The sequence below is a fragment of the Tachysurus fulvidraco genome, chromosome 10 (assembly GCF_022655615.1).
Source record: "Tachysurus fulvidraco isolate hzauxx_2018 chromosome 10, HZAU_PFXX_2.0, whole genome shotgun sequence".
NCBI classification, from domain to species: domain Eukaryota; kingdom Metazoa; phylum Chordata; class Actinopteri; order Siluriformes; family Bagridae; genus Tachysurus; species Tachysurus fulvidraco.
This window is the reverse complement of record NC_062527.1, coordinates 16,161,235-16,187,361: the sequence shown is the minus strand read 5'-3', so window position 1 is coordinate 16,187,361 and position 26,127 is coordinate 16,161,235. Positions and strand designations below refer to the sequence as shown.

The following is a 26,127-nucleotide window of genomic DNA, read 5'->3' as shown; positions in this document are numbered from 1 at the left end:
GGACATGTGAGTTCTCCCATTCTAACCTTCCCAAACCATGTCTTCATTGATCTGGGTTTGTGCACAGGGGAATCATCATGCTGGATTAGGTTTGAGCCAGTTCTACTGAGAAGAAATTGTGCAGCTGTTGCAATTTTGTTGGAAGGCCCACATATTGGTGTAATGGTGATTTGTCCACATGTTGTAGCAGCTGATCCCAAATAACATTTGGTTGATTTGTGTAACAGACAGTGTTAGAGAACAGTGAAGAAGACAGTGACAGTGGAGAACCTGTGTTCCCTATGTCAGATTCATTCATTCATTCATTTTCTACCTCTTATCCAAACTACTCTGGTCACGGGGAGCCTGTGCCTATCTCAGGCGTCATCGGGCATCGAGGCAGGATACACCCTGGACGGAGTGCCAACCCATCGCTTGGGCACACACACACACTCTCATTCACTCACACACACACACACACACACACACACACACACACACACACACACACACACACACACACACACACACACACACACACACACACACACTATGGACAATTTTCCAGAGATGCCAATCAACCTACCATGCATGTCTTTGGACCGGGGGAGGAAACCGGAGTACCCGGAGGAAACCCCCGAGGCACGGGGAGAACATGCAAACTCCACACACACAAGGCGGAGGTGGGAATCGAACCCCCGACCCTAGAGTTGTGTGGCGAACGTGCTAACCACTAAGCCACCGTGCCCCCCATGTCAGATTACATAATAAAAAACAATCATCTAATGATAGGCATGGGATTAAAGAATATCAGTTCTTCTAAATAATCTTGGGATATGTTGTCCGGTCCGTGTAGCGGGTTTCGGCAAAGCCGCTACAACAATCGTAACGGTCTCCTGAGTTTTGTGTAATCCGTTTCCCTCTGAGATTAGCCTCTGAGAATTTAATAAGAAATTTCTGCCAGAACATCAGCTTCTTTTGGTCACAATGACACTGAAACACACACTCGGTCCGACATAATACAATCAGGCCAGAAATAAATATCATACAGCCTTCCCATGAGGAAAGGCTTAAGTGAACTTGCATGTGTTTTTGTCTTGAGTGGAAAATACCAACAGCAGGAGGAGTTCAAACTCTATAGCATAGATCACTGAGAGCATAGATTACTGAGAAGATCAAGGTTTGTGAATGGCAGGGGTGAAATATTTACTTTCGCAACCTAGGATAATGTTGAATCAATCTAATCATGATCCAAGTGGATGGCATGCCCGTTTACGCCGCATCATGCCATCCTTTCACACACCTCAGAACACGCTGTCAGAGATCGTAATCGTTGTTTCCTAATAATCGAGCTTGCACCTGAAACGGAGTGTGGATCAAATCGCGTTAAATGTATGATTCCATTTGCATATATCTGCATGCTAAGAGGGATCTCTGTTACACCTGGGGATCTGTGATAGTGCTGCTGGGATCTGCAATACTGAGCTCAGGGTTGGAGCCACCTTCCGTACGTGTCAATCACAAAGTTGCAAAAAACAAGCTGCAATGATGATTTTCCCAGCATGCACCATTGGTTTGCGGTGTGCTAAGCAGCCATGGTGCAGAGCAGGCTCTAATGACTCGTCAGTAACGAGCGGAATGAAGCCGAAGAGCTGAGCGAGCAGCTGGCAGAGACGTTCTCAGCTGTGCACTCCTGTGTTCAGTCCACTAGAGGGGTTTATGGGAGTATAAAGAGCTTAATAGCTTTGGATCACGGTGGAATCAGTTGCCAGCTCCGTTTGATGACTTGGGTCTGTAGACTAATGGCTCCTCTGACAGCAGGGACACTGACAGGGGGACAAATTGACAACCGAGGACTGAAAATTCAGACACATCATTGACCCAGCCGTGACCTTTAATGTTGACCGACTGTTTTTGTTCTCCACAGAATTAGTTTAAAGGTCTGATATGGGGAGGCATTTTACATATAGCGCACTTCCACCTTATGATTCTGATATTTTTATTTTTTTGTATGTTCTACTGGTCCAGTATCAGTGTAAACGACTATATTTCTGTGCTCTAGATATCACAAGGGTCCTGGAGGAACATTGTTTTATTTTACTGTGTACTGCACCAGCTATTGTTGAAATGACAATAAAAAGCTTCTTGACATGACCCCATCTACTGCAGAAGAGGGGATTTAAAAACAAAACCATGCTCAAAGAGTGAAATTAAACAAATTTGCATAATAAAAATAACAAGAAAAAAGACGTCGACACGTCCCTGACCGTACCTGCATCCTTGAGCTGCATCCCGGAACTCATCCAAGAACACTGTATGACTTGTTCAACAATTTAGGAACCCTTTTGTTCCTCAAATGATTCTCAAACCTCAGTTTAAATGTGCCTACAGCAGCAAACTCGGCTAATTTATTTAAAGCCTCGCGTCGGATAAGTCGTTCTACGCGCTTTCTTAATCCCAGGTGATTCGTGTGATGCTAAGGAGGGCACAGTAATTCTCCTTCAGACTAAGACGACAGTACTAATTATAGGGCCCATAGTAAACAAAGAGCTCTTCTTGCTCCTTAAAACGTCAGCACATTTCTGTTGGCGCAATTTCTCTTCTGAAAGCCGTCCTTGCTTGCTTGCACTAATTTTACGGTGCTGTGCAATAACAATGAAAAGAGGTTTCTTAATGACCTAATTACCACCTTATCTAATCCGGGCTGGTGTGCGAAGGACTGGGAGTTCCTGTAACCCAACTAACAGAATGATTAGAGTGAGTAGAGAGCTGTATTTATGCAGCTCTACATAATCCCAGTGCCAAACTGAGGTTCAGGAACAGGCTGTATTGTAGTCATACAATAAATGTGAGGGGGCAAGATCTTTGCATACACTGCGGGTTCCAATTACAATCCTCACGACACATTGCAAAGTTTTAATAGCTCTCACTATGCGGAAGGATCTGGTAATTTGCTGACAAGCTAATCAGAGTGGCACAAATAATGTAGGAAAAATAAGTTCCCCACCCTATATTTCTCAAATTTAATGAAGCAAAGCTTCGCTGAAAGCATTAACGTGAGCATATCAGTAACATCCAGGAGATCTCCACCACCAGGAGACCTGCTAAGGCACTGGATGGTGTGTAAGAGGATTATGGGTACCTGAGTCATCCGAGTCTTTGCTATCCGGTGCATCATCCTCCATGTCGTCATCAGACATTTCCATCTCCTCTTCCCGCCGGATTCCCATCAGTTCTTCGTTATGGATGTTCCTGATTTCCTACAGAACAGGAACACACACGATGCTCAAAACACAAAGCTCGGAGGCTCCGGGGATTTAAACTAGCACATATAGTTTATGAATTAAAGATGAAGCTCGATTTTTTTTTTTGTCAGCTCCTACCAAATTCTCTAAGCGCAAGTGTAATCAAGCCAGCAAGTTTTGGTCCTCCTTGTTGGCTGACCTTGCTGGCTCAGATAGTTAGCAAACTAACACTGTTTTGAGAAACTTTGTGAGTGTGTGTGTGTGAGTGTGTGTGTGTGTTTGTTTTAATGCCTGGCATCAATGCTTGAGTGAGATACAGATTTGCTAGGATGAGCAGGAGCATTTGGAGCAGATGTCTCTGCATGGGTGCTGCCTGCTGGCCCACCTAATGGGGAGCTCGCCGACTAATGAGGTGTGCACACGCATTCACTTACAGAAAAACTGCTATGGGGAGACATCCTAAGTCCCAGAGAAACTAAAGGCTTAGTGTAAACATCACCATCTGCCTGATGCGGAGGGGTCGAACAGGTAGCGCAAAACTCAAACACACCCATCTGGTCAGATAGATTTAGAGAAAGACAGAGAGAGAGAGAGAGAGAGAGAGAGAGAGAGAGAGAGAGAGAGAGAGAGAGAGAGAGAGAGAGTGAAAGGAGATGAGATTATAGAGAGGGAATAGAGAGTGAAGGATAGAAAAAAAATATAGTGACAGAACCTTAATCTGGTGTGCTGCAGCTTTCTTTTGAGGTCCTGTCTATAAATCTAGAGATTACAATCACCGGTGTATGAAGCCACACAACCTGCAGCACACAGCAGCTACCAAAGCATTCAGGTCAATCGCAGAGCGCTACATTCTCAGAAAATCAATCAAAGCTGTGCTACAATCAGAGAGAAAGTGACACCCTTACACAGACTAGAGAATCTCTCAGCTTGCCCGCTTCACACCAAAACGCTTTCTATACTAAATATAACCTTATGCCATCTGACCCGTCAGTAGAGCCAGAGCACGGCTGAGCTTGACCTCTGTATCTGTTCGGTTTTCTGCAAATGATCCGCATCGCTCATGAAGTGACACGTTGCTGATCTTTACTGCAAAGATCCAGGGGAATCTCCTCAGCAACAAATCTGTCAGGTAACATATCGAATAAAAGGCTGTTCTGAAGGATTAAGAATGGATCTTTATTCCAAAGTCTGCTTTACAGACATACTTTTTTTCTTCTTTATTTTTATACTGACTCAAACGGTTTGTTGGACCCTACAACAGTGTTCCTCTGTCATGTAGATGCTTTTTCTAAAACCTAACACCAAAAGAACTTCTGAAGAACCAATTTTCTCTAAGCGCATGCTTCATCGGTCCATATTTTCTACCTCATTAATGCACTTTTTGTATTTAAAATCTGGTATAGGTTTGAGATATGACACATTATATAATAATACTACTACTAATAATAATACTAATAATACTACTACTAATAAATAATAATAATATCCTCCTGTAAATATCCTTATATATATATATATATATGAGCTCCAGGGACACAGGGGTTATGAACTTGTCATGAATTGTCCAAAATCCAACTAACATACCCCTACATAAATAATAAACCAGTGCAGGAAAACATCTGCCTCATTTATCTCTTATTTCAGCATAAATCAGTTTATATGGCAAACCAAACTAAAATATATGTGCCAGATTTCTGTCTCTCTTCAACAATCTAAATTTGATTTAATTTACATTTGGCTACGCCCACAAAACTCCATAAAAGGAACCGTTCATTGAATAAATGACAAACAAACAGTGTTATTACCTCTTAATGCAGCATGCACTAAGCCACTGCAGCACATCACCTGTCACAGATATTCCTGATGTCATCATGCTTTATTTTATCGATTTATGTTTTTAAACGAGGATGACAGCACATCCTCATTATTAATGGATCTGTTTGGATCGCTTTCTTTCAACTCCTTTATATGAAATTGTAGTTTGATTAAGAAGTGATTGAAAGTCGACAACGTACCCTGTGAATACACGTTGTGTAGTGAGTAGAGGTCTTCACGGGTCCACTTAGATCCGAAAACCCGAGACCCGACCCGAGACCCGAGCAGGTTCGGGTCTAAAAGTTTCACATGTACCTCAGACACGGGTCGGGTCTAATAATAGCGGCATCAGGTCTCGGGTAATATAAAATGAATGTGTTTTTACCGAACGGACCCGAGAAGACCCGGACTACTGTATCCAGTGTGTGTGCATCGACTCGAGTCCTTTTCCAACCTCTCCTCTGTTTGCCAAGACCGCTAGCAACATGTGGCTGGAGACGTGTGACTGGCGGTAAGCTAATTTTCGTTGAAACAGACCTGTCAATCAATTTTGAATCCATGCTGTAGCAGTTACTTTAGTGTAGAGTTATGCAACATTCGGGTGCAGTCGGGTAAAAAAAAATTGCCGTCGGGTCGGATTCGGGTCTAATTTTTTTCGGGTTTGTCTCCGGTCGGGTCTTTCTTAAAAAATAAATAAATAAAAATATGCATGTCGGGTTCGGGTTAAAAGTGATTCGGGTCACTTCGGGTCGGGTAGATTTCTTTAGACCCGAGAAGACCTCTAGTAGTGAGTAGTGAGTCTGCTTAGTTGTAAATTCACACAAACTCAGGAACTTTTTCCAAAGCAACCTGTTTTTCATGGAGAGCACATTTCTTGTGTAAATGCTCTCGTACACAATTTATGAATAAATTTGTTTCCAATTTGATAAACAAGGCCCACTGTGCATGAAAGCACATGGAATTTAAAATAAATAAATAAATAAATTAACCAAATAACATCTGTTCTCTGGACTGACCATAAACCAGCCTCAATCAGGAGCCAATTACTGGGAATCTACTGGGAATCATATAAATATGTAAAACTCGATACTATGAGCACTGTGTAGCTTGGACAGGACAATGGAGTCTTTGTGTATCGCTGTGTAGCAGTGAGAACAAGTGTGGCCAACTGGTATGAGGTTAACAAGGACAACGTGGCCACGGTTAGGAAACCACATTGAGCTTTGACGCATTCACGTTGTCAGTGCTAAGGAAAATAAAAAGACACAAGGTATCCAAATTTCCATTAATCCTCCATCTCCGCTACGCAGGTTAGCACATTACGACAAACATGAACTAAAAACTGCACATTTAGACATAATGAAACACCTACCTTATGTCACGACGAGACTCTTTTGCATCAGTGCAATGCTTGTTCCAAATCCAGTTCCCATTTAACACTAATGAGATTACATGATACGACTCGGAAACGTGAACGCTTTCTGTCGAGTGTATATTCATTACTTGCTTAACAAGACCTTTTTTTAAGCACTTTTGGATTAGCATAAACAGTATCAGCCCTCCGATCCATGCAAAATGCCGCTGTGTTGCAGCCTGGAAAAGGAGATTATGATGTTAATTACACGCCCGATTCAGTATTTTCTCACTTGGGGCGTGAGAGACGAGTCTCAACACTTACCGAATGACCAGTAAACGACAACAGTGTTATACTTCGTTGGCCTCCTCCGCCCACTCAGAGCATGTTTTGCTGCAGATCATTAATTAATGAGATTTTCTTTCATCTTAATGTCTCAATAAGCTTACATTAAAAAAAAAAGGGAATTTTAAAGCACTGAATTACAGAGTAGTCCAGACAAGGGACAGAGAATGAGAAGGACTGTGTGGAATGCACTGATCTGCAGAAGAGCCTTGAGTGTCCATAGGTAAGTGTGGGATAAAAGGGCAATGGTCTTGGTCCATTCTCCTCGCTCAGGTGTGTTACCTTCTAAGTGCTTGCTGGGAACTCGGCAACTGTCTGGTAATTTATAGCTACAGTTCCGGTACAGCCAACTGTCTCCGTTCCCCTGTTTAAGACCTAATTAATGTACGACTAAGGAGAGAGCATATGGAACTGCACTGGAGGGCGGGGAAATAAAAAGGCCTAATGGATCAGTGCATAAAGTAACCAGAATTGTCAACATATTCAGTTTAACAGAAGAACAAAGGCAAAAATTGAGAACACCAACCTCTGCTTGCTTGCGCCACATGTCCAGGTTCTTGCGTTGGGCTTTGGAGAAATGGTCCCATGCCTTTTGTTTGGAAGCAGCGTGGAATACAGACACAATCTGCTCAACTGTGGCAGGGGGACGCGGGGGGCCAGTACGTACCGTCCAAAGAAAGACAGAGAGAGAGGGGCGATTGGGGAGAAGCAGAGGAATGGGGGAAAAAAAAACTGGTGTCAGATAGGAAGGCAGTGAACTACTTTTCTCGCCCTACTCTCCATCTCTACAGCAACAACACTGGTGCATGGATGCTAGCTTTAATGCTTCAATAATGTACGGAGGAAACACTGGGGCACCTGTTTGACTGTTGTTCAGACCACTGAGGCAACTTCTGTGCAAAAACTCCTCTAAGAGCTCACGAATAAAGCGGAAAAAAATATTACCACATCACCTCTGATCTCTATGGAAGCTTTGAGCTGTCAGGAGACTCAAAGGATCGCTAGCTTTTTGGAAAAAAAGCAGGTAGATGTGGAGACTAATGAGAATCATCTACAGGGAAGGCACACGTCATTACTTGCGCTGTGTGTGTGTGTGTGTGTGTATATGACAGGAAGTCTCTCTTGCGTCAACTCATTAGAGGAAACTTTACGGAAATAAGTTCATCCAGTCAGAATTGAGAGAGGAGTTGTGGCAGTAATCCTTCAGGAGGAGAGACTGAATATTCCAGTGAAGACCAAATGTCAAACCCAAGCCCAAACTGCACACAACGCTGTTTTTTGCTTTAACACCACTGACTCACAACCTCTGCCAGTTAACACACTTGCTGTGAGCTGAATCAGGACTGTGAGAAATGCAGACAGTAAACCCCAGAGGCCTAGGGGACGGCAGGCATGCAGATCGACTGTGCTCTTCTTACAGAAACCGGTTTCTTTTAAAGCTTGTACGTGAAGATTTGGTATCTATCACTATCACTGTTTGCTGTCTACACATAATATTGTATAATAAATAAATAAATAAACGAAACGCTCAGTCCCTGCGGGAGGTTTTTGGGTCAAGACGTGTACAGCTATCATAGAAAGTCATTACATATGTGTCTTCATGGGAGGAGTTTAAAAGATGAAGCCTTTTTGTTTTTTAATGAAATTTTCCAATTCAATGGTTTTCAAAAAAATAAGCACAAGAACTCTAAAATCTAATTTTGTAAAAAAAAAAAAAAAATCATAAATAAACAAATTATTACAAAAATACAAAAAAATCAAGTATTTTATCAAGCAAATAACCAAAAAAACAATAAGAATAAAGCAGGATGTGGATCAGTTATTATCTCAAAGTCCATCATTTCCCATTAGCAGCATGTCGTTAAGTTACTTCTGTTTGTCTAAAGCAAGTTGCCAACATTTTATTTTTGTTCATATCCATTTATAGTTAAGATTAATGTTGTGGAACGTCCACAAAACACTACAGTAACATTACTGCAGCGATAAACACAGTTTCCCTGTTGGTGTCTCTTTCAAAATAGCAGCTTGTTAGATAACAGAGATGAATTCCCGCTTTCCGCCAGAAAGGTTTATACTGTTTAGTGTTAATTAGCAATAATAATAATAAAAAAAAACTGTTTATTTTTATGCTGCAATTATGTGAATAACTACAATACACGTTCCTACGTATTAGAAGTTACTATAGAAACAATGTTATTCAAATGAGCGTGTTTATATATACCTTAGTGCTGGGGAAGTGGTAGCTTAGTGGTTAAGATGCTGGGCTACCAGTTGCAAAAGTTTGAATCCCTGGTCCACAAAGCTGCCACTGCTGGGCCCCTGAGCAAGGCCCTTAACCCTTAACCCTCAATTGCTCAGTTGTTTAAAATGAGATAAAAATGTATGGATGACTTTTTCTGCCAAATGCCAAGAATGTAAATGAGACAGAATCATAACTGTGTTGTTCTAATATATTAAAATGACATTTAAATGTATTTCTTCAGCGAGCGAGTCTGAGACACACCCAGAGCCGGACAGTGCGGAGATGTGATTACTCCTGCTTGCAGAACACTGCATCTTTTGAATGATGTTAATATTATTCTGATGCTGTCACCTCTAAAGGATGTGAGGGACTTTTCACCAATTTAACTCTCTCTCTTTCTCTCTCTCTCTTCGCCCCTCTCGTCCTCCTGCTTTAGGGCTAATAAACCCAGTGGAGTCAATAGGGTTGAGAAAGCTCAGTCTGAGATAAAGGCAAGTTGGAGTGAGAGTACTGCTGCGAGATCGATAATGGCTTCAGCATCCTTTAATTTGATGAAAGACATCGATTTAGATGTAGGGAAAAATCTCATGATTATACGCGTGGGTGTGAGAGAAAAGAGCGATTGTTAGTGTGATGAGAGCTCACCTGTACACGTGGTGCACCTGGAGTTACTACGAACTTAGTTTAGCTTAGATTTGATCTTCAGGTTCAGAAGCCTCTCATCAAACAGCAGAGATATCAAGTAGTTACTTTTATATTAATCGATATCAGTATATTTTTTGCATCCTTTAAGAAAAACATGCCATGAAAGAAAATCTCAGACTTTTGTTCTTTGTTCTGTTTTCCATCGCCGGCGGTCTGAGTATAGCAGTGGTCTTGAATGCTAAGCACTAAACTTTTTATGAATTATTCATTCAACACTTTTTTTTTGTCGACTCAGCACACTTGCTTGGGTTTTGTTAAATATTCTACTTTACATAAAGTTTTTGTTGACTAGTTCCGAGACCTCTTCTGCACAGACTTAATTTCAGACCTAATGGCTCTGTTGTGCTGTTTCGTACTTTTTCCAGTTTTCTGGGCTAAATTCCTCTTAACATCCCACTTTCAGGTCAGAAGGGTACGATTTTTTAGCCACTGTACATCCAGAAAGACCTCATTACAAACCAATTTTTACTGAAATCTTGGAATTCTCTGGAAGTCTGATAGCTTTTGATCTGATTACTGCTGCTACCTGCTACATGTGCTAGCACAAACACTGCTATGGGGTTTTCATTAGGTCAGGTGATATTGTGTTATCTCTAAACAACACCATTTTACCTTCACGGATGGCTTTAATACACAGTTTTATTCTGAGAAACAGCTGATATTTTCAGCAAGGATTCGGCTACATGGGCTGCATGGGCCCGACTCATGATAGGGATGTATGTACGATTCAGCAGGGTTTTAGCATTTTTAAAGGCTGTTTGTTTACAAGCATGAATTATTAACGTGCACAGCTTTATGTCAAGTATCGGTTACTTTTGATGTTTTTTTTCTAATAATAAAAATACTAATACGCAGAGAAAATGTTTCTCTCACCTAGATCATACTAGTGGAACTACTGTAGAAATACTGTTAAATAAAAGACTACCATCCTTCCATCCATCCATCAATCCATCCCTCCCTCCCTCCATCAATCTTCTGTAGCGCTCATCCCACAAAGGGTTGCAGGAAGTTTGGAGTAAACAAATATCAGCAAATCAGGGCACAAGATACAATCACATCATACACACACACATACTATCATTCACACACTATGGAAAATTTAGAGATACCAATCGGTCTACAATGAAACCAGAGCACCCGGAGCACAGGCAGAACTCCAGAAGCACAGGGAGAACATCTGAGATGTGAGGTAAAGGTACTAACCAGTGAGCAACCATATCGCCCATGTTAAAATGGTGTTTTGTTCTGAAGCTTCTGCCCTCTCTTCTGCCCTTAATGCTCTTATTTAATAGAATTTCTATTAAAAGTTTCTTCGGATGCTTTTCCTGGCCAGGTGTGTTGCCGTTTTGTACACTGCTCTGGTTAGTACACTTCTAAACAGTCTCACCTGACTTTCCGACTGGAAGCACGTTCTCGTGTAGTCCGTGTCATTTTTATTGTGAAACAGAAACATAAAAACAAAATGGAAACATAAAGAGTTTGTCGATTATTGTTTCAGACAGTAGAAGTAAAAAAAAATGTGTCACATGATCCATTTTCCTCAAGGGCTTTGTTTTGTTTTAGAGCTGATCATGGCTCAAACTTACTGTAACTCTGCTATATCTTTATATTTACGTGGTGGACAATCATCTCCTTGCTTTGTCTAGAATTATTTAAGAATGTGGTTCCAAAGCTAGAGTGTGGTTCAGGCTATAGAGTGTTTACCATCTCATCCAGAGAGATGTACAGAAGTATTGTGTTTGCTGTATTGACTCGGACTCTGACGAAGAATTGAGGAATTATTGGCATTTGTATTTGGACTCAGATAAACATCGGTTTGTTCTCGACTGAGAGTTTAGTAAAAAAAAAATGGTCTTTTCGCATGCACAGAGTTTCACAAGAAATAATTCCTTTATTCAAAAAAGAAAAAATAAACCTAATCACTGACAAAACGTACGATTAAAGCCAAAGCTAAAATAAAATTTAAGCCTTGAAAAGAATTTGTGTGTTTCATCTTTTATATGGATCTGATTTTGACTTGATGTCAAACCCAAGTCTTGGTCTTGGACTAGACAACACTGGTCATGTCTAAAGCCCTGATTTGTGGAGTCTAGGGTTTCTTTCAGCAATGGAGATCTTTTTATTTTTTTTTTATCTTAAATCCAGAACTGATGCATTTTCCCCTGGGCTTGGATCAGTTTAAAAAGCTAGATCGTAGAAGTGCACCATGATGTGCTTCTGTAAGTCACATGTGAGTGAAATATCCTCTCATTGGTCAAAGTGTTTATCTTCTGGAGTTCGGCTCATCCAGGAAGACGGATTGTCAGCAAGACTGTAGTTGTTATAATTGATCCGTTTCTCACCACACGTGACCCGCTCTTGTTTGAAATCGAGGACTGGTTGTTTTGATGCAATCTAGGTATGAAAAAGCCACAACACTATCAACAATAAGTGTATCGACTGGATATAATATCAACTTTTCTTTCGTTTTATGTATGTATTTATTTATTTATTTATTTATTTATTTATTTGTTTGTTTGTTTGTTTGTTTATTTGAATCTTTACAATGTCACTGTTTTAAAATGAGCACAGTTGCTTTTTATTTTTATTCCGCTATGTTTAGAAATTAAAAAAAATAGTTTTTAATAATAATAATAATAATAATAATAATAATAATAATAATAATAATAATAATAATAATAAAATTTAAAAAATATTTTCTTTTTTAACCCTGTGCGGTGTTTTTTATTATTTGTTTTATTTCTCCCCTCTGATCTTTGGTACTGCTTACTTCAGACAGCGGTCTTATGTTATGTATTTACTGTAGAATAAAGAACTGGACTCTCAGCACTCCTACAGTCAGATATTAATGTCCAGCACCATCTCACGGCTGTTCAGCTTCGGTTTATAGAAATGGGAGCATATGTTTGCAGTAAATCCGCCATTACTGTGGAACACAGAGCACCATGTTTACAGTCTGTTTAACAGAATCTGTCATCTTAACAAACCTATTTTTATTTTATTTATACTTTTATACAGCTTTTACGTTGTTCGGCGATAAGCCGTGAGATTGTACATGTGTATCTGATGATCTGTCCTGCTCTAACGATCCTCCTTCCTGTTCATCCATGCGTGACCGTGAGTGTGAACAGCTCACGTGTTTGTCATCACCACAGTGTGACCACTTCACTGCTGTCCTTTTTATTTTTTCTTTACATCTGTCACAAATCCTGCAGATAAAATGTGTGAAACGCTGAAGGAAGACAGCTCTAAGTCATTAATTCCCTGTCAACTTAAGTCCTCTTAGCGATGAAACGTGTGAAAAAAATGACATATCAGCTTTCAGTCTCAGAGATTAACTCCGTCACTTACGTTTAAAGAATGTACCTCGCTACTCAGTCATTAATTATCCGCATCTGCTAGAAACAGCTAACGAATGGGACTAATTGAGAAATAAGTAACTGATTAAAAAAGTAAATGAATTTGTTTTGAATCCCTGTCGTGTGTAAACTCATGTGGATTAGTCCTTACAGGTGTAGTACGGGCATGTTATTTTATCAGGGAATGAAAAGATGCTTGGAGGGTTTTTATTAATAGTAAATCCGATTGCAAACTTTACGCATAACGCGTGATTTTATTTGTGTGCACTGTATATCCAAAATTACTGAAAAATAATTTTTAAAAATAATTGAATTTATTTTTTTTAATTAAAAAAAAAAGAAAAAAAAAAGGAAAAAAAAAAGATTTTTCAGAATTTTTAAAATTGGATGCTGAGACACTTTACGGCTAACGGTAATAGAATAAAATTACTCACAGACGGAAAGAGATTTCACTATTTTTTCCCCTGTTATTTCTTAAACTGTACCAGAGATCTGTGCAGAGCTGATTATTCCATCCTGCTTGGAAGATTTTCCTTCCCACTTTCACCACAAACCTGATTTGACTCCCACTCGCTCACGCTTCCCTTACAGCCCACTTCAAAGCTCAGCCCCGTATTAAACTTTCCTTCCTTCCATCGGCTTCAACAGCATTCAAAAATAATGCTTGAACTTAAAACAAATAACACAGTCTGCACTCTTTCTTCATCTTCCATGAAATCATTTGGTTTTCTGTCATCATCACTGCCGTCATAACTCGTCCAGACGATGATGATTTTATGGATTTCTATTTCTATATCTATACCCCAGGTCCACCAAGCTGCCACTGCTGGGCCCCTGAGCAAGGCCCTTAACCCTCAGTTTCTCAGTTGTAAGTCACTCTGGATAAGGGTGTCTGCTAAATGCCGTAAATGTATGTAATGTAAATGTATATCATATACATACTATACAATATGTGTACTACTTCTGCAGCTATACTATGTCAAACTGTTTCCAAATCATTTTTAAAGATTACTTGCTGTTAACTCTTTCCAGAAGAGTAGAAATGAAAGCTAAATGTTAATGATTTGAAGCGAAATAAGTTGTGTTCACTAGCAACTAGGGTTTAAGTGAATTATGGATTGTTGAAATGTCATGATATACTTATATTTTTGCATGTGCTGCAATTTAGCACTGGGCTGTAAAACGCTCCTCAGGCGTTACGGTTCATTTCCATGAAGCTGTAGAAATCCCTGATGTGCACATGCACAGCGGGGCTTCTAAACATTTGCGATTTCCCTGACTGTTAGCTAGCATGATGGGAATTGGGAGCAGTTGGCATGGCAAGCAGAAATCTGCAAAAATGTAGCCAAATTGAATCCTACACTCTCGGTACGGCTCAGAGGCATGCAGTCAAAACAAAACCAAACCAACCAAAACAAACAAAAATGCAAATGAGGTCGATGTCATTTGATGACGCGTGTCGGCTGCAACTAGCTATAGTTCGACTCGTCCGGAACGTTTTACACGATGAGACGACGTATGCTTTTCTGCAGAAAATACTAAATCTGAAGTAGGTTCAGTAGTATAATTCGATGTGGTGCTGGAAAGAAACGTGACGGATAAATAAAATAAAAGCCCGAGCATACGCTTGACGGTTGAAGCTGCGAGGTGAAGTGTGCCATCGCTTCAAAAGAAACTTTCCAGGCACTAAAACTTGAAAATATATAAGCTTTTTTTATTTGTTTTTTTTTTCTTTTCACATACACTGCTCATAAACCTGTGCTGTCAGGGATCCAATTTTTTAGTGACATTTAAGGGCCATGCCACATTCATAAACAAGTTTAACTGTGAAATGAGTTTTCTTAACACATGTGGCAAAGGAATTCTCTTATTTTGTGTAGGAGAAGTTAGAGTAAGACTCATGGCACTCTACCCAACCTCAACACACATGACAGTGTCTTTCAAAGACGAAGTGATAAGAAGGAGGTGTTTGAATCGATGGGTATTAAGCGAGTGTTCGATAGAGCTGCTCGTGTGCTGGACGGAGCACCTCTGACTGTATCTGTTACCCTTTACACATCAACTCAGAAGTAATCAATCACGCTATCGACCGGCCGACAGCCAGGAGCTGGACAACGCACCGTGTCGCCGTGCATACCGGACAACGCGCTATATAAGTTTACGGAGAAAATTGAAGCAGAAGTTGCCAAGGTGGTCTGAGATCCCCTATTTCACCCCTCAAATCATCCCCACAGTCTTTTCAGTATACACTTCATACGCTAAACACATTCTGTGGCTTTGCTTTCATGGAGAATACTTACTTTCTCTCGCTCCGGCCGTCCCTCGACAGGAGCGCTCTCGGCACGCCATTCTCACAATACTGAAGGCTCCTGCTAATGCTTTAAGCAGCTCTTCATGCCTGTTAGTGGTCAGTGTGCCGAGGCTGAATACTCTGAATACTCTACCTGTGTCTGCTTTCAGCTCCAGGCTGGATGTCAGACCTCTGGAGCACTTACCTGCTCACTCCTCGGTACACTCGCACCACAGCATGCATCAACATCATCATGTCAACATCAGTGCGCACATCAGTGCCGGGGGCCAGTCCCAGTAATCCAGCTGGGAATAATTACTTAATCCAAGTCTTAATCAATATGATTCAATTTGAATTGATTCGTACGAATCAGAGTGATTCATTTGAATTTTCTCTTTAGCTTTGCACTAGAGATACAAGGCTAACTTATCAAGTAACAAAAGCTTAACACACTCATCCTCAAAGTTCTATGATACTGAAAAATACATAATATAAGAATCAACCTATAAGGATATTATCATCTGAATCACTTCACACCTCCTACCTGACTCCTACCTGATGTAAAATGATAGCACGTTAATGATCTGAGGAAGAAAGTGAAATTATTCAGCTCCAAATGGAAGAACGACCGTTTTTAGCTTGGATGACATTTTGTCCATTTTATACTTAGAGATACAGATTTTATATAACGATTCGACATTTGACACTAGACATGACTAAGTGCAGTCTAATCTTTTCTTTCTTGTGAATCTTATTATCCTGGTATCTCTAGTGCAGGGCTAAAGTAGAAACATAGTTAGATGTGTATAGAATTGGCCAAACCTTGAAATAGACCGTATTTAACCCTGGAAACTCTCGACGTAGTACTGAGTTAAATATATTACACCTTAATATCAGGCAAAAAATCATTTGATCAAAGTTTCAAGTGTTTATTTTATTCTTTTTCCCATAACATACGTTGGCTGTGTCTCAATCAGCTCCCTAGCTGGGACTTATGTATATGATGAACACGGATATCTGGTAAAGACTCGAGCTCACTACGTATCAGAACACTGAAGACACAATGATGGATTTCCTCATCAGACATTACTGTAAAAACCCAAATCGATCAAATATTTAAGTTTTATATGTCATTTAACCCTTGTATGATGTTCATACTTTTGTTACTCAGCCAGTGTTCGTGGGTCTGGTTTTAATTCAACACAATCAAAATTTTTTGTTAAAATACTCTACAGATGTTTACTTACTTCATCCCAATTACAAGCAATATAAACAGCATATATGGTTAATATTTGCCCTTTACCTTTATTACATCACATTTTTTAATTTAAGTACTACTTGTTTTTTGTTGTTTTTTAATATTTTAATGTTGTTTGCACATTCGCATCTCGCACATCTTAATATTTAAGACTACAGTATAATGTACATTGCCTTGTTCATCCCTGTGTATCTTATATATTTATAACTACAGTTTACGTTCATGCACATTATTTTTCATTCTACAGTATACACATTTTTTATATATTTTATTCTACAGTATACATATCTTTTTTTTTAAAATATATATTTATTCTTATATTTTCATTGTTTACTTTTTCTCTCATTCTTTCATTGTTGTGTTTTTCTAATAAGTGCACTGTCCCTGGAGCGGACCTGACTCACATTTCCCTGCTGGTTATATATGCCCTATATAATAGTGTATGTGACAAATACAAATCTTGAATAAAATGTAATAAAAAAAAAGAAAATCAAATTGAATCAAGTTATGAGTGGAAAAAAATCAACAAATTTACAAGGAAGCAAAGTTTTTCAAAACTATTGATGTTTATGAATATGGGTCAAACAGACCCGAACATCATACATGGGTTAAAATGTGCAACACTTGTGTGAATCTGGATATACAAAAAGGCTGCTGGGAGTTTAAGGGGTTAATTCAAATCGTACCACAGTGCATCGTCTGTGCACTACATAAACACTCAAAACAAGTTCCAACATGTAAATACAACAATGTATTTCGGCCTTGAATTAAAAGGCTATTTCCTTTTGATTACTTTATTCCGATTCAAATTGAAATCATTGACTTGGAAATGTAAATAATCCCCAAACTGTGAACTGACCTCCGGCCGGATGTTGACCGCATCGGAATAACGAGTAAAGAAAAGTACACAGTAAAACATGTTGAATGAGTGGTGTGACGTCGTGACGTTTTCTTTACAGGAAGTGCTTTATGCTGATTTTGTGCTCAAGGAAGATAAAATGCTATTTTGTGTGGTTCCATGTATTGTGTTTTATTTATCACGTGCATAATGTTTTCCGTCGTACCGGATATATACTCGAACGAAACGAAAATCTAGTGCTCGTCCTGTGGCTTTATCTCTGTCTTTAAATATCAATTCATGCTACGGTAAGTACTTACATTTCCACAGGCTGTGTTTGTGTGCTGTGTGTTTTCCGTATCCCTGGGCACTGGATCAATCAGCTCTAAAGTGCCACTGCATTATGCTTTCCATTAAGATGGCTGAAAGTGTGGAGAGCTCATGTTCGGAGAGAGTGCGCCCATTTGCTGAGTGCGTCTCTTTTCAGAGTGTTAAAAGCAAAGCGTTGCTTTAAAGTGTGCGGGAGGACAGCACTCACATTGTACAAGGATGGCAGCCAGGGCATTTTTAAACTTCTCCTTAGCCTCTTCCATTTCCTTTTCGTGAGCCGCTTTCTCGTTCATCAGCCTGCGGATGTGGCTGTTGGACGACTGGATCATGGAGTAGAAGTTGTTGGCGTTGCGGCGGTTCACTTCGCCTCGCTCCACCCAGGTCAGCAGCACTCGCACTGCCTCGGGAAACTTGCAATCGTCTAAAAAAGGGAAAAGAGAGAGAGAGAGAAAGAGAGAGAGAGAGAGAGAGACATATGGTGGAGAGTATTGATGTATAAATACTTAAGCTGGTATCAGGCCAAAATTGTTGTGCTCATTTACCTACACATTTCCTTATAAACAATGCCAACATCACATAAATGTATTGATGGGATTGGAGCAGTGAACTTGCGCATGAGAAAAACTGCCGAGAAATTCAGTTCAGCGAGCACTGAGACACCTAAGAGCATTTCACACTAAGCTTAACCCTGGGTTATAGAGATTTAGACTGTGAATTTTAACCCCCGGGAAGAGGAATGTTTCACTCTAGTAATTTAAAAAAGGTAGTGCTCTTTACCCGGGGATATGAAACCTTGATCTGAAGCAGCAGTTTTGCAGGATTAACGGCACATCGTGATGCCAACCATGTGCCTCATATCACGTGAAAGGAGGAAATATGTCATGCTGAAAAAACGGAAGTCTGGAAGTATACACAACAAACATGAAAAGTTTCAAAAAGAATTTTAAGAAAGCCAAGAAGTCTAACAATACTGCCCGAGCACACAATTACACCTGAACTTATTTTTCACACCGAAGTGAAAGCGTTAGACAAGCCGTTATCTAAAGTGGTTTCACGCTGGAATTATCCAATCATGAATGCTGATGTGCTAATAAGAAGGTTAATCCAGGGTACGGGGTGAAACGACAGATTACGAAGTGCCAGGTGTAATTGTTGACCCCGAGTAAAGTATGAGCAGTGAGAAACATGAAAACTAGGATTCTGTTTAGCAGCATTACAATCATACAGGGTTAATTATATCAGTGGTCCCCAACCCCCCGTCCGTGGACCAAATGGCCGCCCAAGGAACATTAAATTATTATTTCCATTTTATTTACTGTGGTGTATTTCGCTCGGGTTTGTGCGACTTTCCATGGACGAGAGGTTAACCGGGAGCTGAGAGGCGTCACCTAAAGCCGCACCAATACCGTCCATCCATCCATCTTCTACCACTTATCCGGGGCCGGGTCGCGGGGGCAGCAGTCTAAACAGGGATGCCCAGACCTCCCTCTCCCCAGACACTTCCTCCAGCACTTCCGGGGGAATACCGAGGCGTTCCCAGGCCAGCCGAGAGACATAGTCCCTCCAGCATGTCCTAGGTCTTCCCCGGGGCCTCCTCCTGGTTGGACATGCCCGGAACAACTCCCCAGGGAGGCGTCCAGGAGGCATCCGAAACAGATGCCCGAGCCACCTCAGCTGATTCCTCTCGATGTGGAGGAGCAGCGGCTCTACTCTGAGCTCCCCACGAGTGACCGAGCTCCTCACCCTATCTCTAAGGGAGCGCCCAGCCACCCTGCGGAGGAAACTCATTTCGGCCGCCTGTATCCGGGATCTCTACCAATACCAATACAGCGCATGCGCAAAATATCATGATATCTGGCCGGGTTTAGGTGACGTCTGGAGCTGAGCGGCTGCAAGCGGCAGTGGTGTTGTAGCTTTGGTAGAGAGAAGGTGTGTATCGCTCTTCTCTCTGTTCACCGGTACTTTCTCATGTTTAACAGTGCTTGGTGTACGTGTATATTGTGTTTGTTCAAATTTAACCCACAAACAGACGTCGTTAGAAAGTTAGAAACTCTGCCGGTGTTCTGGATTAAAGTCATGGCGGCCACCACAGCACTTAAATCCCTATTGCCATTTCCGACATGCTATCTGTGTGAAGCGGGGTTTTCTGCAGTGACGGCAACCAAAACAAAACAACGGAATAAACTGGACATAAGCAACACACTTCGGGTGTCATTGTCTCCTATTACCCCAGATGGAACCGTCTCGTTGCAAAGAAACAAGCTCAGGGTTCTCACTGATTTAGCGCTGTAGTGAGTTAAAAAGGCATGATTAAATAGAATTAAATTAAAATGATTAATTTTAATTTAATTGTATAGCCACCACCCCCACCCCCAGCGGGCCGTGGCGAAAAAAAGGTTTTGGACCACTGAATTATATGAATAGTGTGAGAAGCCTAAAATCTTCTACTGCACACTCAATAGCACACTATTCTATTAAATATAATGCTTAAACCCCAACACATGGAGCACAGTGGTAGCATCACACAGCAGAAGGTAACATAAATAAACTAAAAAAATAAAAGTCTCAGGATCAGTTCCAGTATCACTTTCATGATCAGTATCAACTACTACCAAAAAAAGGGGACTTAAACTCTGCACGACAGAAACGTTATGGATGCGTGCCATCGAGGAGTGAAGAGCGCTCAGTGCCAGAAGAAACACATCTCATCTCAGCTCCAGCAGTGTCAAAATACATCAGAAACGTCAGAGAATGCACAGGCATGTACGCAAACAGCACGACTCAGGGGAAAGAACATCACAGAAGGAGGGACAGCATCCAAGCAATATTTTGGCTGCTTTTAGCCAAACACTAACTTGGGTGCCAATGGATGAACAGATTCTGCATTTTGAGAGCAGAATGCGTAGGACAGGACTGAAAAAAGAGCTACAACTCACAAACAGTCCGCCTCCGTACCTCATGTCAAATTAGCCAAAGGTTATATCGCTAATGAATAATCAAACAATTAAGCTCGCAGATACGCTGATGAAGCTCGCACTGGAACGCACTTTACTATTCTCTCTCTTTTTTCTTTTTTTTTTGGGCATGTTTTCTACACCATTAGACTGGAGGCTGTAAAAGCCCACAGACATTGAGATGTGTTTCGCACGTAACAAAACTTCAGAGTGCTTACTTTTAGAAAGTTCATAATACAGAAGCAACAAGTGAATAAACAGTGTGGTCTTGGACAGAACCATTTCAAAATAAAACTCAGACTGAAGGACACTGAATCTCTGTTACGGCTGAAAACAAGCCGAAACGCATTAAAGTTGTTTTTTTTTTTAGATATGTCTGAAAGAGAAGGCTGTTGCCTTGATGCCTACGCTGTCTCATTAATCGCCGTCTCATAAAGCAGCACTTCACTACCTATCAATGCACCCGTAATGAAATAGTTCAGGCTCGAAAGGCCGCATACGTCACAGTGTTGCCAGGTTACCGAACCTTAAAAAGTCCATTTGGCAAAATGAAGCACTAATAAAGTACTGTTCAGTAGGGTAGAGCGAATATTCTGTGAGTACTCACCGATCCACCAAAGTACTCTCACTAGAAATAAAACCAAATCTAATTCGTATACAAACTTCTCTCTCTCTCACCACAGTGTAGTCTATCACTCTATGTCTGAGTGTTTTATTTTGGATGATGGGATACAGCGATCGATACACATACTGGCCATATGACGGCACCTCAGGAAGCAGCATTGTCATTTATTCAAGTTGTCAGACAGCGAGATGATACGTAATATAAAACGCAATGCAACGACTTATTCCTTTCCACTTGCTTCTCTTTTTCTACCCATCCTGAGGCATATAGAGATTGTGCTAGCTCCAGTTGTATTCCGCTTCATGTAGATTTTAGACCTTCATTGAGAAGAAGCCAACCCTGTAAGGATCCTGAGGCATCTAGAGATTACAGAATACCAGCTCCAGCTGGATTCCGCTAAATGAGGATTTCGAAGTTACCAACTCCATGTGGTCTTTAAGGACAACAAGCTCGTAATCAGTACACAATTGTCAGACTGTATGTGACTATAGAAAGGACATTATTCATAATAACACTCTCTGGTGTTTATAACAGTTTATAATCACACCCTTCAGTGTCACCCAAATGAGGATGAGGTTCCCTTTTGTGTCTGGTTCCTCTCAAGGTTTCTTCCTCTTCCATCTAAGGGAGTTTTTCCTCACCACAGTCACCTCTGGCTTGTTCATTTGGGATTTAAATATAAGTCTAATGTTAATCTTGAACGTTTGTCTAATATTAATCTGTATTGTAATCTTTCTGTTCAATATTTCTTATGTTCTGTGAAGCTCCACTGATTAAAGCGATATACAAATAAATTAAAATTTAATTAAACAAAAAATGAAATGACTATAGAATGAATTTAAAATGTAATTCAATCATAATAAAAACCAATAAAGTCCAATAAAAATACAATATACAATATAAGTAAGAGGAAAAAACAACATAAAACAAAGAATGATAGTAATATTTACCTCAAGTAATAGCAAACTATAATTAAAATGAGTAAAACAGCCCAGAGGAGCACAGAGACACGTAACCTCTGGTAAAACCTTCTTGTTTTTATCCTTTAAACATCCTATAGCTCATGAATTTATAATCGTTTACGCTTTACTCAAGTAGGATAAATGACCTGTATTTGACAGCGACGTGAGGACGTTTTCACCGCTTGCTTTTGCCTGTTCGTTATAACATTCTGATGTTTGAGATTACATAAATGTCAGTAAACAGAGCATCAACAACTCTAAAACTCTGTATAATGATTCCAGACCAGAGTGAGCACTTGTTCCTTGTCAATCAATGGATGTCGGTTTGTCACCACAATCGATCCTAGGATTGTTTTTATAGAGAAAGCCATTACTTCAGGTTTCTTTCCTCACAGAAAAGTTCTTCCTGTTCCTGTTCCTAAAACCATAATGCACTGCTTACTGTTACCCGATACGGCTGGAAGTTTGGGGTTTGGGAATTTACCATCACACCAACGTGTGGTTCTTCTCCAAACTGGTGCCACAAATTTTGAAGCAAACGATTGTATAGAATGTTTTTGAATGCTGTAGTGTTTCAGTACCATTACTGGGGCTCAGTCCTGTTCCAGTTATACAATGCTGCTTGGCACAAAGCAAACCATGAAGACAAGGTTTGAAAACTTTAGAAGATTTTTCCAAACTGTCACTAGAGTCTTTAACGAAGGTAAGATCAGTGAGGTAACCCAGACTAGAGGTGAACTAATCATGTTAACCAATGCCCAATCCTGAGAGCTGAACTCATTTCATTCATTCATTCATTCATTTTCTACCGCTTTATCCGAACTACCTCGGGTCACGGGGAGCCTGTGCCTATCTCAGGAGTCATCGGGCATCAAGGCAGGATACACCCTGGACGGAGTGCCAACACATCGCAGGGCACACACACACTCACACACACACACACACACACACTACGGACAATTTTCCAGAGATGCCAATCAACCTACCATGCATGTCTTTGGACCGGGGGAGGAAACCAGAGTACCCGGAGGAAACCCCCGAGGCACGGGGAGAACATGCAAACTCCACACACACAAGGCGGAGGCGGGAATCGAACCCCCAACCCTGGAGGTGTGAGGCAAACGTGCTAACCACTAAGCCACCGTGCCCCCCCGAGCAAATAATATGGACTCATCTCAAAACATTCCTTTCTGACTCATCTTTAGTAGGCAGGTGGCTTAAATTAAGGACAAAGCCAATTAATATTCCATTAATTTTTAACAGAGCTTTATTCTGGTCAGAGCTAGAAGAAGGGAACACTGAGTGCGAGGCGAGAATACACCACGGATGGGACACTGGTTCATTAAAAGGTAACACACCGAAAAAACCCCACCACATACATAGACACACAAACACAGAGACACACAAAACCACATACACACACACACACACAGTGGAAAATATAGTATAGTCAGTCCACTTATACTGGCAGTTTTTTTGGAGGTGCGAGGAAATCAGAGAACCAGAAGGAAACCCACACAGATACAGGGTGAACATGTGAAACTCCACATACAGCAGATAGTAACCCAAGCTTAGCATCAAACCAGTGACCCTGGAGATGGATATCATGCGAGGCACAGAGGCTTAGGGGTTAGCATGATTGTTTTGCACCTCCAGGCTTTGGGAATTGATTCATTCCTTCGCCCTCCTTGTGTGTAGAGTTTGTAAGTTCCCCAAGAGGGTTTCCTCTAAGTAATCTGGATTATACCATGGATTTACTGAACCAAACGCTCTTCGACAGGCCTCACTCGTATACTTATCAGCTCTGTTATCCAAATGCTAAATGCCTCGTTGCACATCATGTGTCTGCTACAGGAACAAAGGTAAATCACTGGTCAGAGCTAAATTGTAGAAGCAGAATAATATTTTTCTTATATAGAAATTTTTTTTTTACATCCTGAACAAACAGTCATGTGATGTCAAAGAGACAGCTTGTGATCTTCAGGCCAATCTGGTTAAGAAAGCCCGGGTGCTGTTTTTAGCTTTATATTAAATCCCTCTAGAAATCTCCGAAGGATATTTGTTAAGTTGTTTCAGACTTGATTTGTGTACTTTCTAGTTCGCTGTTACAGAAGTGCTGTGTCTGAATTTGGTTAATTTTCTAACGCACACGGGAGATCCAAGGTGCCACTGTGGAGTTCTGAGTGTTTGCGTGTGTGTGTGTGTGTGTGTGTGTGTGTGTGTAGAGAGATGGGAAAGCCATTGTAATGAAGGGTATTAGGATTCTGCACAGAGCTTCAGTGTCTCCTTTTAAGGTCTCTATTCAAAAAGGAGTGCCAAGTGAAGATGCGTCTTTGTTCGGGTCTCTTTAGTGTGTATAAGTGTGTGGACTATGTGTTTGTGTGAAGTGTGTGCATCTGGTGCAACAGCATCTGCTCAGCTTCAGGAAGCCTGCAGGTCTGTTTAGCATAATTCACCCTCGATTTGAGCACACAGATAAGCTCACACATTGATCTCTGACAAGAACAGCACAATAAACGTTAGTCTGTCCTTACTGTCCTGAGTCATCACACACACACACACACACACACACACACACACACACACACACACACACACACACACACACACACACACACACACACACACAACACAGATAAGCTCACACACTGATCTCTGTCAAGAACAGCACAATAAACGTTAGTCTGTCCTTACTGTCCTGAGTCATCACACACTCACACACACGCACACACACACACACCCAAACACACACACACACACACACGCACACGCACACACAAGCACACACACACACTCTAGCACACAAACACATGCATGTGAACACACACATATGCACACATGCAAGTGCAAGTACACATTGTACGTACACACATGCACACTCACACACTAACAAAAAGCACAAACAGTAAACAGAAGCAGGTGCAAGCACACACACACTCCGAAAGCACACAAAAGCAAGTGCAAGTACAAACATACAAAAGCATGTAGGTTTAAACACATTTACACACACACGCATGCACGCCCACACACACACACACACACACACACACACACACACACACGCACGCACGCATACACACAGCACACAAAATCAAATGCAAGTACAAACATACAAAAGCAAGGTTTAAACATATTCATGCACACACACACACACACACACACACACACACACACACACACACACACACACACACACACCCTCCCCCACAGCTTTCTCCGAGTGTGTGGGCCATAAAGCAGTGTGCACAGGTTGTCATTAATACTCCATCAGCACCTCTCAGACTGAATCAATGTGTCATAAAGATGAATCATTCAGGCTGTGTTCAATATTAATAGAATCATTTAGTTTAACATGCAGGCGGTGAAACAAGCTCCCTAACCGCCACTGCGACACTTTACATTACACGCAACTGTAACACCACACTGATCAGATCCATGTTTGTCTGTCGTTAAACTTAAAATGAAATCTTAAACTAGATTTTGTATTCTTTATACATAAGACCTAAGGACCTCCTATCTAACTGGTTAAGGAGCCAAACCGAATCGACTCATCTACAGATCACTCCGGGTTGAGGTTCCTTCATTCGTCTTCAATCGGCATTTACCTTCGTCAAACAGGGAATATTTTGCAGACAAATAAGATATTTTTAGATCTTTTTGTCTAAAGGTTTGAAAAGTGAGAAACGTTTAGTGACCTCTTGAGTCACAGAAAATTCGCAAATTTACTTCTTTCAAATAGCTGCTTTATCAGACAGTGTGGTGTTTATTTTTTTTAATTCTTCTAGATCTACAGACTGAGAAATGCCCAAGAGTTATTTCTCAGCTG

The 26,127-nt window shown here is 40.8% G+C and overlaps 1 protein-coding gene across 14 annotated transcripts in view; it reads right to left on the bottom strand.

The window, feature by feature from the left end:
- Window positions 1–26,127, bottom strand: part of enox2 (ecto-NOX disulfide-thiol exchanger 2) — a 248,762-nt gene that overhangs the window by 31,407 nt on the left and 191,228 nt on the right. For all 14 annotated transcript variants that reach the window (XM_047819522.1, XM_047819519.1, XM_027165137.2 and 11 more), the window contains 3 exons: window positions 17,969–18,181; window positions 7,265–7,371; window positions 3,122–3,239 (listed from right to left, as the gene is read on the bottom strand). In XM_047819522.1, the coding sequence (XP_047675478.1) occupies window positions 3,122–3,239; window positions 7,265–7,371; window positions 17,969–18,181 (438 nt within the window). The remainder of the gene's footprint in view (window positions 1–3,121; window positions 3,240–7,264; window positions 7,372–17,968; window positions 18,182–26,127) is intronic.